Raw genomic sequence first — 12,077 nt, forward strand, 5'->3', positions numbered from 1 at the left:
AGTTTGACTTTACTGCTGCCACTGAGCAGCTGTCCTGCAACAGCTCGAGGGTCAAAGGTCATTAGTCTGGGATTCACACCCACAACCCTAAAATCACAACACGTGATCAGTAGCCGTGTGGATACAGGACTCTCTGTCACAGTGCGTCTCTGTGTGTGTGGTGACGCCTGAAGAGGGCCACACCAATCAGGTCAAGGACTGTGCAGCAAGGCAGAGGAACAGAAACAGCTCCAATAACAGATCGTCTACTGGATAATAAACTGTGTGTGTGTGTGTGTACGGTGCTGATCAGCATACTGATGCTGTTCTGCAGATAAATCTGTACTAGAATCATTTATGACACAACGGAGAACTCAATATTAAACACATACTGGACGTGATATATTTAATCAGAGTGGAACTACATGGTTACAGCCGCGTTACCGCAGCGTCCCAGGTTCAAGTCTGGTTTATATCTTGACAGCATGTTACACTCCTTATCCTCACTAAAATCTGTCCTATCTAAAATAAAATAATCACATGAATTAACATAATTCATTTGTTCAGTATAAAAGGGTTCTTCCTCTGGGACACATGAATGAGACCAGGGTGGTGAAGGTGGTGGAGGTTCATGTACAGTGTGTTGGTTATTGTCACACGGACACTAGTCTGTGCTGTGAAAGCCAAATTCAAATCAAAAGTCGTCTCCACTAAATCGTCAAGTTTGCATTTTGAGCAGCACGATGATCTAAATCATCATCAGACAGAATAACACAGACTACATGGAAACATGAATTGGTCTTTAGTGAGATATGTCTAACACACACACACACGCACACACACACCCTGTCAAGTCTCTAGAGCTCTTGTGTGGTTTCCATTTTTACTTATTCACCCTCTTCATCTTCCTTTAACCTTTAAAAACATCTCTCTGGGCCTCTTCTTCTCCTCACTGAGCTGTCAATCAGCCGTCAGTGTGTGAGCAGTAGAGCAAAGCCACCTGCACACAACATACACTGCAGCTCCTTAAGAAAATAACACACACACACACACTTTAGGAGACGTCACACAGTCTCCTTGTTACCAACCTCTGTGTCCTCTACCTGCTGCATGAAACTTTATTTACATCCAGTTCATGATCAGTAATGTTTTTTTCCTGTCTTACATTGACACAGGCCATGGAAGATATTGCCACAGTGCATTACGTCATTTACAAGCAGTTTGGTCGACACAAAACGTGATTTATGGATCATTATTATTTTAGTAAATTTCATTAAACAGATGTTGAGCAGCATTTACAGACTGGAGAGGCGTTGGAGATTTCCTTTACTGCTCTGAGAAAGACAACCTGAAACTGTATTTCTAATCAAATTGAATCATTTATTATTGTTGCTGCAGCAGCCAGTATAATTTTCACAGGGCACACAAATAAAACACAAGGCAAGGAGAAGGAGAGACAGCAGGGAGGCCTGAGAGACGAGCAGCACCGTCACCAAAACTAATTTATCACCAGCAGAGAAATGAGCGCTTCCGTTCCCTCCTCATGTACCACATGCTTTATTGTATTTGTGTCAAACTCTTATGAGACTTCAGAGGAAAAAGCCCCGAGACCAAACAGAGAGCAGGCGCTTGCCAAAGAAACTGTACTTGACTTCATAAATGCTGTTCTGCTGGAAGAAAACAACAAGTTGGAAACATGCAGTTTTCTTCAAACAGATGCTCGCTGCTCACAATGCCAAGCATATGTCTGGCAGGTGTTTCATCAGATGTGATTCAGTCAAATTATCCGTGTTAAACTCTAAACACACTTAATGAAAAGCTGCGGACAAGCAGCAGTTCAGCAGGGTCTTTGACTTGTTTAGCTTATAAACCTGAAAATGACTGAGCCTCAGCAGCTCCACTCAATTCTAAATCTTCAGGAGACATTAGGTGATGCTGCTTTTAAGTTTTCATCTTCACTGCAGATTAGCTGCAGTTACACTCATCAATAAACTTCAGCTACAGCTCTGACTGGACACTAAAGGCATCACATTTAGTAATTTAATCTTTATTTCAATATTAAAACATCTAAATTCAGACAAAGATTAAACATTATATTACAACGCAGGAACTTTTAGACCATTATTTGGGATTTCTTGGACAGTTTAGTGTCTGTGGTAGGTTGGTTAGTTGGTTCACGGTGACAAACACAGATTCTGTGCTTTCTAATAACGTCAGGAGCCGACCTAACTCTCTGCTCTTTAGTCTAAAGTACAAATGACCTTGATTATAAAATAATTTGATGTGATCGAACTCCTAAAGTACAATTCTGACCAGTACATGTCATTGAAACACAGACTCTCTCTTTTTGCTACATGAGACATTCAAGTGGTAACTGTGCATTTAAACAGCGCTAGTGATAAAACTAAAAAATTAAATAAATACATATAGATGCAGATCAGAATACATCTCAATGCATAAAATCAGACTGTTGGGAAATGTTAAGCTCTGTGGTTTTTACAGGAGAGATGTGATTTATAAATCCAGCTCAGATTAGATTAACAACAGCGTTACAATAGATTCCAGCTCAACAGCACGAGATCCCAATAACACCAGCAGCAAATCAGCCCCCCCCCCCCCCCCCCCACCTCAAACTGCTAAACCGTCCAACCAGCAGCCAGGAAAAATAAAACATGAAACCCTCACAGCCCCGTCCGCCCGCTTCAGACGCACAAAACCAAACGCACCCAGAGCCAGAGGGAGGCAGAGAGAACCCGAGAAGGAGAGCCCAAAGACAGTCCGAAGGAAAAGGACAAGATAATAAACAGACGTCCTCCAGCCTGTGCTGTAACAGGTCTACAGACGGGGCGGAGGGACTGGTTCAAACAAGGCCTGCAAAGACAGAAACACAAACATTAACACACTGCTGCACTCGTGGCCCGTCTGCCGAGATACACGCTCTCTCTTCCCATGTTTCCTGTCTGCATCTGCACAGTTTACTTTTATTAAGTAGTAGAACAGGTAAACTAAAGTATACTGAAGTATATTTCAGTAAAGTGAAATTAATAAGTGACCACGATACTGAGGTAGATACGAAGACACACTGAGAACTGAGATGAATCTGAAAGACGACAGCGGGACTTTACGACTCAGATTTAAGTAAAGAAGAAATAGCTAAAATAAGAATACACTGAGCACTGTGAGGTACTGTGGCATACACAAAGATACTCTGAGATTATCTGAAGTAAACTTTGATGAACTAAAATAAAATGAGATATTAAAGAGCTGATAACGGCTCTGAATGACATTTGATGTTTCCACACCTGTTTGCTATTCCTTGTTGTCAGACCAGCCCTACCTACCCACACACCTGTTTTCCAGCTCCCTCTCTACCACAGTATACCCTGTGTCCCTGGACCGCTATCTAGCTTTACTCTGGACCTGTGTGTACCTGCATGTCCTAATACTGGACTACTATACTATACTCCTGTCTGTATCCTGACTTCACCTCTTCCAGTTTGTTGCTCTCTTGAATGAGTCATGTCAAGTTCAAAAAGCTGAATTAGAGAAATATGAACTGGTCCAGTATAAAGAGAGGTTTCACACGACCTCAGGACTCCATCACTTGAACGTCACAGCTGAGTTTTCAGGACTAAAAGCAGCTAAAGAGTGAGTGAGCGAGGTTAGGAGTCACTGACTGCACTAAACACACACACAGCTGTGTGTGTGTTTAGTAACCAACACAGCAGATGGTCACAGTCAGTCTGTGTGAAGTTGTCAGAGCCAACAAACACACAGGAAGAAAAGATAATGTTGAATTTCTCAAAGAACCACAAAACAACAAACAGCCAAAAAGCTCAGAGTTGTACTCATGGACCCAAAGAAGAGTCACAGGCCTCAATACTGGTGGTGTGAATAAGATCTTTGGTTGCCCTGCAGCGTATATTAATTTATTTATTAGTGTCATTAAGGTAAACCTAAACACCTGATTGGTATTGAGAGAGTCAGGATAAAACAGGTTGGGGGTTTCCTGTGTATGTAAATTAGCAGCAGATAAAACTGATGAATAGACTGAATAAGTTAAAAAATGAAAACATTTTATAAAAGGTAGTAGAGTCCATCAGCTGCTCCTTCGTCCACATGACATCACAGTAAGATGTGTGTTAGCGTCACCTACAGGCTGCAGGGAGCTTTACTTCTCAGCCACACTGTGTTTTAAAGATGCACATCACAGAGCTGGTCTTATTGGAGCCCCTACTTTACACAGAGAGAACTACTGTAGGTACCCACGTCTGATTTAGTGGTACTTGTACTTTCCTGGAGTAGTTCTGCTTTGTTACTTAGCTACGTGTATTTGACAGCTTTAGTAACTAGTTGCATTCTTAATAAAAAAAACCTATTGAAGTAATAAACGCTGTTGTAACTGTTACTGAGGATGAAGCAGGTGTCATAACATTAAGAGTTATAAATTCTATTTATTTACTGTTTGTAATTCAAAAAAAAAAAAATAAATAACACATTGTGTTCTTAGTGGAGTACTTTTGTACTGCTAGTACTTCTACGGCTGGTCTGTGTCTCAGCTGAGCAGATGTTTCCTGCATCTGGACCAACATTAACCACCTTCTGTAAAATCAACTTTACTTCATGTACTGCAACAGTAGTTCTGATAAAGGTACTTTGTTGTAGATTTACATGTTTCTTCTGATCTGAAGACTGTTACTGGAGTGTTACTGGCTTGCGTGTGTTCTGACCTTTGACCTTCTCCATGTCCGAGTTCAGCTCATGCTGCGATTGGCTGGGAGGTCTGTAGGGTGGGGGCTGCCTTGCAGCAGGTGGGGTTACTCCTGATTTCTATGAAGAAGAGAAACAAAATAAAAACACATGAATACAGTGTTCAACATTTCAGAATATTTGAAGCTGCAGCTTTATCTGTTGGTCTTTAGTGTCTGTGGAGTATCAGCAGCAGCAAAAGTTCAGTGAATATTTGTAATTATTTCCTATGAAATCTCAGATAATGGTGCTAAATTCATTCAATTCATTTCATTTTCTATTTCCTGTCCAGACTAAACCTTCAGTCTGATGTGCTGTGGCTGTGCTGCTCTCTGCTGGACTGTCTGTGTACAGTTACACAGGAGAAGGGAGTGAGCACTGTGGTTCCTGAGGCGGTTCCTGTTCTTACCGGAGACTCTGCCCTCTTTGCTTTGTGTTTGCTGTAGCTGGAAGCTGTGACAGACAGAGGCTGAAACACAAAAACACACACAGAGTTTTTACTTATTCACATCTGACACATGTTTACTCAGTGTTCATGTACCACTGTGTACCACTCACACTGGATAAAGAAGATGGGGGTAACTTTAACATTACTGGTCTTGTCAGTGATTTGATTCCCATCACCTTTCACCCCCCTTTCAGTAATAATCCCAGCCACATTGACCCCGTTTTACTGTGAAGTGGCTGCTCCTTCTGACATTATCATTAGTATTTTAAAGTGTCTGAGTTTTTCTTCTGCTGCATTTTATCAGTTCAGGGTGAAACTGAAAAATGTTTTTGTTAAAGTCATAGGTGGAAACATTCCAACACCAACATCCTGTACATGTAGGTCTATTTGGAAACCAATATGATGATGTGTATCATGCATTCAGATACAGTGAGCACTGTGTTATTTTTATCATGTACCTGTTTCCATTTTGTCAGACTGTTCTCATTAAAAGTAGCTCAGTTTGTTTTAGCAGCTCCTGTTCATGGTGAACCAATAGACAACTGGATACAAAAACTATCACTGGATTATGTGTGAATCAACATGTGTTTCATGACTGTTCACACAGTATCTTGCAGCTCTGCACTCCTCCCATCAGGAGTTCTTCTTTTTTTCTTTGTTTCCTGCCTATTCCAGTCTGAATTGGCTTTAGTGTGTGGTAGTACCCGTGGAGTAGCCGACAGGCCCTGGACGATAAAGACGACAGGGCTTGGAGCTGATTTAATGGCATTGACTGCCTCCTCATGATTGGCAGCTCGTAGGTCAACACCTGACACCTACACACACAAAACAAAGTCAGACAACTGATCCTCTAACAGTCATAAAGACTTCAGCAGTTTTAAAATCCACTGTTTTACTACAGTGTGAAAATCGTGGATAAAGGTGAGTTCACTAAAACACTAAATGCATTTGTCCATGAAGAACTTCCTCACACTAAAGACGCTACTTGTATGAGTGAGTTTATACAGAGACCCAGGTAACAGACCCAGTCCTACCTCCAGGATCTTGTCTCCAGTTTTCAGACACTGTGTTTTGTCGGCAGGACTGTTTGGTAAAACCTGCTTGATGAAGATTCCCTTCAGTTCCTCTCCGTTCCTCAGGCGCTTGATCACGTGACGACCTCCCACGATGCTCAGACCCAGAGACTGACCCTCCTCAGCCCACACCTCCACCCTGCAGGTAGAAAGACACAGTTAACCACTAAGAGACAGACATACGTTAATATTTCTGTAGATTCATCTCAGTCCTGACATCACTGCCTATGTTTGAGCACAGTATTCTGAATCTATCTGATGCCTACGGCTTTAGTTCTTTAAAGCCTGCAGGTAAAAACAAACATCATTCCACTTAGGCCCAAACCAAACCTGAAAAACAAGAATCTGGAACCACCTGAGCATGAAAGAATTGTTTCTGACCCGGTCTGGTTTTAACCTTCTGGTGCTTCTCTGGCCCCTAACCCATCCACAGAAGTTACTACTAGGTGTGAGTGTTACCTGCGGGGAGGTCCCCAGTGACTGAAGGTGGGAGTTTCCTCTCCCTCCCCATCCTCTCTTTCTGGAAGATCACTGTAAAAATCACACAAACACTGTTAAACACAGACACAGGTTGATCTACCTGCTCGCAGGTGAAGCCGGCCTCCTACCTGCCCCATGCTCTGGTTGGTAGAGAAGCTCCTCCGTGACCCTTCCTCCTCCTCCTCTCTGGGTTTGTCATCCTCAGAGACCTACACAGAGAGAAACCACAAAAAACAATTCATGTTATTAATACAATTAATAATATAATATTATAATAACAGTCAGTGCTGAAAATTCTCCTTCCTGTTTGTTACTGAGGGTCAGGACTGTGTGACTGTGTATTAAATATTTAATATATAACTGAGTATATTCATCAGTACAGAGCAGTTTCTACATAATACTGAGAATGTTTTGGATGATTCCCTCTGAGACTATTTCCCATTTGTTATTCTCATTTTGTTTTTTTTAACTGTGATCCATTTAAACATGCTTTAGCTATTACCTGTTGACATATCTGAATATTTCTCTGAATGTGCCGTAAAATGTAAATATCTGATAGAAGCTCTGTGTTCATCGATGACACCGGGCAGTGAAGACGACTGGAGGGAATCAGCTATATGCTAACATCAATGCAACCAGCAGAGGGTGACACATGACTGGTAAGTGTTGCCACACTTGGCGTAGGAAAGAAGAACAGAAAGAAAAGGAAGAGGCGCAGCAGATACTGACTCTGTATCGGTGTCAGTCAGAGTGAGCTCAGAGTCTGCTTCACTGTCTCTGGAGTCGGGAAGACCTGCACACAGGAACAACACAGACTTTAACAACATTTCCCTAAAGAGTCAGTCCAGTCAATCATCGAGTAAAGATACTTCCCCATGAAAAGGAAATCTGAGCCATGGTTGACTCATTCTGACCATTTACTGCTACTACTACTACTACTGCTACTACTGCTACTGCTACTGCTACTACTACTACTACTACTACTACTACTACTAACTAATAATAATAACAATAACAATAATAACAATAATAATAATAATACGATGACACGACAGATTCTGACAAATTGATGATGTCGTTGTTGAGGCACAGCTCATTAAGCAGGTCCAGTCAAAGTCATATCGGCAGGTGCAGGATGTTTAACATGAACAGTTTCTCTCTTCCTTCACTTTCAGTATTTCAAGTGAAACAACACATCATCACAATGGGAACAATCGCAGCACCTGAAGCAAGTAGCCCCTACTGAAGCAGTCAAGGTTCAGGTGTACACATCACTAGAACTAACTTTCTTATAACTGACTTGTACTGTGTGAGACCTACTGTTTGTATTTCCTGCTGTTATTATTATTATATTAATATATATATTATTACTCACCCAGAATCACCTTTCCTACAGACACAATGCTTTCCTGGTCTGATCTCTGCAGGTCCTCCTCCTCTCTCTCTCTGAGCTCTGCCTGCTTTTCTCTCCTCCAGCTCTGAAGGAAGAAAAATAATCAGCAAGTAAAAACCATCCAAAAATATGAGGGGATGAATACACATGATCCGGTTATGTCTCATAGGATAAAGTTTCCTCCTGTTTTTGAGTCATGTCTGTAAAAATAACACCTCTCTCTCTGACAATAATTTCATCACTTCTGCTTCTACTGGTTTTGTCATTCATATCAACTTCCTGAGGATGTTTAAAATTAAAAGCCTCAGAAAAATAGCTCTTAAGCTGTTGAAAGACATTTACAGCATCTGTGATGCTGTTACATATAAATAATAATAGATCAACGTGTATGTTTTTATGCTGGGTAGTTACGTTAGTTACAGACTCGACTGTGCGTAGACAGTGCAGTAAAAAGTATGTGTGTATTCCTATTTATGTGCTTGTACCTGTATACATACGCATATTTTTCTGTCTACATATTGTTTACATGACTTTACAAGCAGCTTTTTAATTTCATAAGCTTCAGAGTTCACATACTTTTTCCAGACTATACTGTGAATGTATTCACAAACATACTCACCACTTCTGGTTCGGCTCGACTCGAGGAGGCGCGTTTCCACTCCTCCCACGTCGGAGGAGGTTTCCTGGGGAGGGAACCCATTCTCTCTTCTGCTCTCTCCTGCATCTTCACCTTCTCCCCTTCCTCCTCATCCACATCCATCTCTCTGCCCTCCTGTACAGGCAGGAGGTTGGAGGTCAGAGAGGAGGTGGTGTAGCGAGGGAGGCCTCCATCCAGGATCAGCTCAGGTTCCTCCTCCTCTACTTCTTCCTCCTCCTGAAGGTCTTCTGGCAGGATGGAGCCGTCACCAAAACCCTGAGACACAGTTCAGAGGAAACTCAGCAGTGAGATTCTTCCTGTGACACTGAAATTACACAGATATATTTACTGTGAACTCGCTTCATCTCTGTTGTCAACTGCAAACAAACTATCAAAGGTGAAAAAACTTGAGACTTGGTGTGAAACAAAAACAGCAGCCAACAACACATTTTAATTTATATCCTTGTGTTTCTACTGAGCAGAAGAGGAACAATAAATAAACTTAGATACTTAAATAAAAGCAAACAGTGTAGAAATACAACAACACAACTCAAAGTCCTAACTTCAATCATGAGCATCAAAATGTACAGAGTGCTTTTAATTTAATTAACTTGTTTAATTATGGAGAGTGATATATATTATTAGATTATAATTAGTACTTAAGTAAATGTGCTTTGTTACTTTCCACCTCTGTTGAGCAATCACACGCTCCACTGGAGCAGACGGGTTAAAAGGCCAAGACCATCATGTTGGTTCTGGTGTTTTGTCACTTGTCCAGCCCAGATTAAAATCTTTAGGCTGATACGAAAGAATCAAACAGGCAGAGCAAGTTTAATATGCAACAGACATTCCTCCTCACTTTGGCACCTTAACTGAGGAAAAGTCCTAAAGATAAAATAAAAACCGAACTGTCAAGAATCCTAAATGGTTTCATCAGTCGTCTCGATCTTATAACAGGAACCACAGGTAAATCACAAGAATCTACTCAGTAAATCAGGAAAAGTGAAGGATCCAGAAGCTTTGAGCCATCTGCCTTCAGCTCATGTCCTCGGTGGAGAAACTGAAAAAGCACAGCTCACAGTAAATCTAAAACTTGACTTACTTTGAACATTAGCCCTCATCTCTGAACACATAAAGGTTTTCTCCAACTCCCCAAAGAGCCTTCCTCAGCAGATACTGAGGGGATATCCTGTTCTTAACATTACGATGCAGACATTAGCCCTCGCCGGGAAATATTAATGACAACACTTAGGCTAATTTCCATCGACGAAGCCTCATCGTCAAGGACTCTGTTCCTCTTCTTTTAATTTGGGCCTGGGAAGCCGGCCCATCACGGCCGAATAATGGAGGTGAGGAGCAGACGGCGGCAGCAGCAGAGAGCTCATAACGCTAACAGGATGTTCTGCAGACTGATGTGTATTGGCCGTGACTGCCTGGCCTCATATTCATAAGATTTAAAGACGTTGTCATTTAATATCTGCCATTAGACGATGAGGACAGTTGAGATGACGAGTCGGCTGGTTCTGATTTTCTGCAGCGGAGAGACTTCTCTCTCCACCAGAATCCTTTCTGGCTTTCTGACTGCTGTTTCTCACTGCACATGCAGAATCTAACATCCAAATCTCAGCCGTTAATAATTGCTGAACAGCTGTGTGCGCTGTGCCGGATCATGGGTTACACCCCATTTAAAGTTTGTATTAAGACGTGTGAAGGGGATTTCTCCTCTAAATTATATGGATTATTCCATAACACTGAAGAAGCTGTGAAGGGTCTACCATGATGCTCTCCTGTAAGGTTTTATTTTGTTTGACAAACGGCTCAAAGCAAGAGAGTTTCAGTTTAAACTGACTAAAAAAAGCTGATCTCTGCAGAACAACTGGAGTTTATGTAACTTGGAAATTCATTGAAATAATTAAAGGCCTGAAATTTAAATGAGCATATTTATGGTTAAAACTGTGGCCACATTTTAGACAAGACAAAGATTAATCTGAGAAGTCAAAGGGTCACCTACATCAACCTCCACTTCCTGTTATCCCAAGTCGCCTGTCAAAATAAAAGCCTTACCAACATCATGAGACACCACATGATGAAAGACCAGGGTCAAGATTAGGTTTAGCACTACTGCCTGAGAGGCCTCTCTGCTACCTTATCATTAGGTTTAAGTAATTTGAGCCTTGTTCGCAGGGCGGCTGTCTGTTACGACTCTCAACAGAGCAGTGTAGGATAACTTGATCAAATCTGCTGTGAACTTTGCACATGTACCATAGACAGGCTGCAGTCTGGACTGAAACGTACTCACAGAACTCATTTCTGAATTTGACAAAAAGCCTACAGTACAGGAGGAGACAGGACTGCATTAATATGCCCCATTGTAGCAGCAATGAAGGAGAATGTTTCATACAGCAGAATTTTCATTACATTACACTATGAGTGTTTTCATTACAATGTTCACTACACAGCAGAAAACTAAACTGTTGAACGCAGGAAGAATGGAGATGAAACTCTGCTGTTTTTAAAGGTTTGCCCTGAGAGAATAAAGGTCATGTTACTGACTCAGCTTGTCGGGTTCTGCTGGGTTTTAATGCTCGACTCTTTGGGTGAAGAGGGAGTGGAGCGTCAACCTGTGTTCCTGCCCTTGTGTGATCATGAGCTCTGTGGAGTACCTGTAATAATACGTGTCCTTTGCAGGTTGTCTGGGTTCAGCCTTAAAGACGAGTCACAGACAAATAATGACAAATGACAGACAGCATGAACACAACCAAACATGGTGGGATTACACATCGCTGAGTTTACAGTACCACAACCCAGCAGTAGAAAACTGATGACCAATCATAGTTTATGTCTTAGATTAAGTATCAAACTCTAAACCCCCAGTTTACAGTTCTGTGAGTTGTGCCACATTTTTAGACAAACTTAAAAGGAGCTCTAACGTGTTTAACCAGATTCTGTTCAGCTTGTCTTTATTCACACTCAAAGGTTCAGTTTATATTCTGTGTTTAGCGTTGGTCCAATGAAAAAGGTTTTTAAAGTCCACATTCATCCAGTGAGATATGAGAACATTTCTGATATCACATAATTGTCCAAAATGAGGAATAATCAGATTATTGGAATGACCAGTAGCAGCGTTGGCAGCAGACTATCACAGTAAAGACAGGAGTGGCAGTAAACGTCGTGGATCAATGATGTGATTGTGTTGTGGTAGTTATAGCTCGAGCTGAGTGCTGTTTGCAGACTGTAAAGCTTGTTTTATTTCTTCTGTTTATGTTTGAATCAGTTTAAACTGTAGTTACAGCAAATTTTTATCTACACAAAGACCAG

At 41.4% G+C, this 12,077-nt stretch overlaps 1 protein-coding gene across 2 annotated transcripts in view; it reads right to left on the reverse strand.

Annotated features, from left to right (window-relative positions):
- patj (PATJ crumbs cell polarity complex component) overlaps positions 1-12,077 on the reverse strand; it is a 91,063-nt gene that overhangs the window by 43,623 nt on the left and 35,363 nt on the right. For both annotated transcript variants that reach the window (XM_026346492.1, XM_026346493.1), the window contains exons 21-29: positions 8,742-9,035; positions 8,105-8,207; positions 7,459-7,522; positions 6,858-6,938; positions 6,709-6,780; positions 6,211-6,388; positions 5,881-5,991; positions 5,138-5,197; positions 4,710-4,809 (exon numbers count right to left, since the gene is read on the reverse strand). In XM_026346492.1, the coding sequence (XP_026202277.1) occupies positions 4,710-4,809; positions 5,138-5,197; positions 5,881-5,991; positions 6,211-6,388; positions 6,709-6,780; positions 6,858-6,938; positions 7,459-7,522; positions 8,105-8,207; positions 8,742-9,035 (1,063 nt within the window). The remainder of the gene's footprint in view (positions 1-4,709; positions 4,810-5,137; positions 5,198-5,880; positions 5,992-6,210; positions 6,389-6,708; positions 6,781-6,857; positions 6,939-7,458; positions 7,523-8,104; positions 8,208-8,741; positions 9,036-12,077) is intronic.

This window comes from Anabas testudineus, chromosome 4, assembly GCF_900324465.2.
Source record: "Anabas testudineus chromosome 4, fAnaTes1.2, whole genome shotgun sequence".
Taxonomy (NCBI): Eukaryota; Metazoa; Chordata; class Actinopteri; order Anabantiformes; family Anabantidae; genus Anabas; species Anabas testudineus.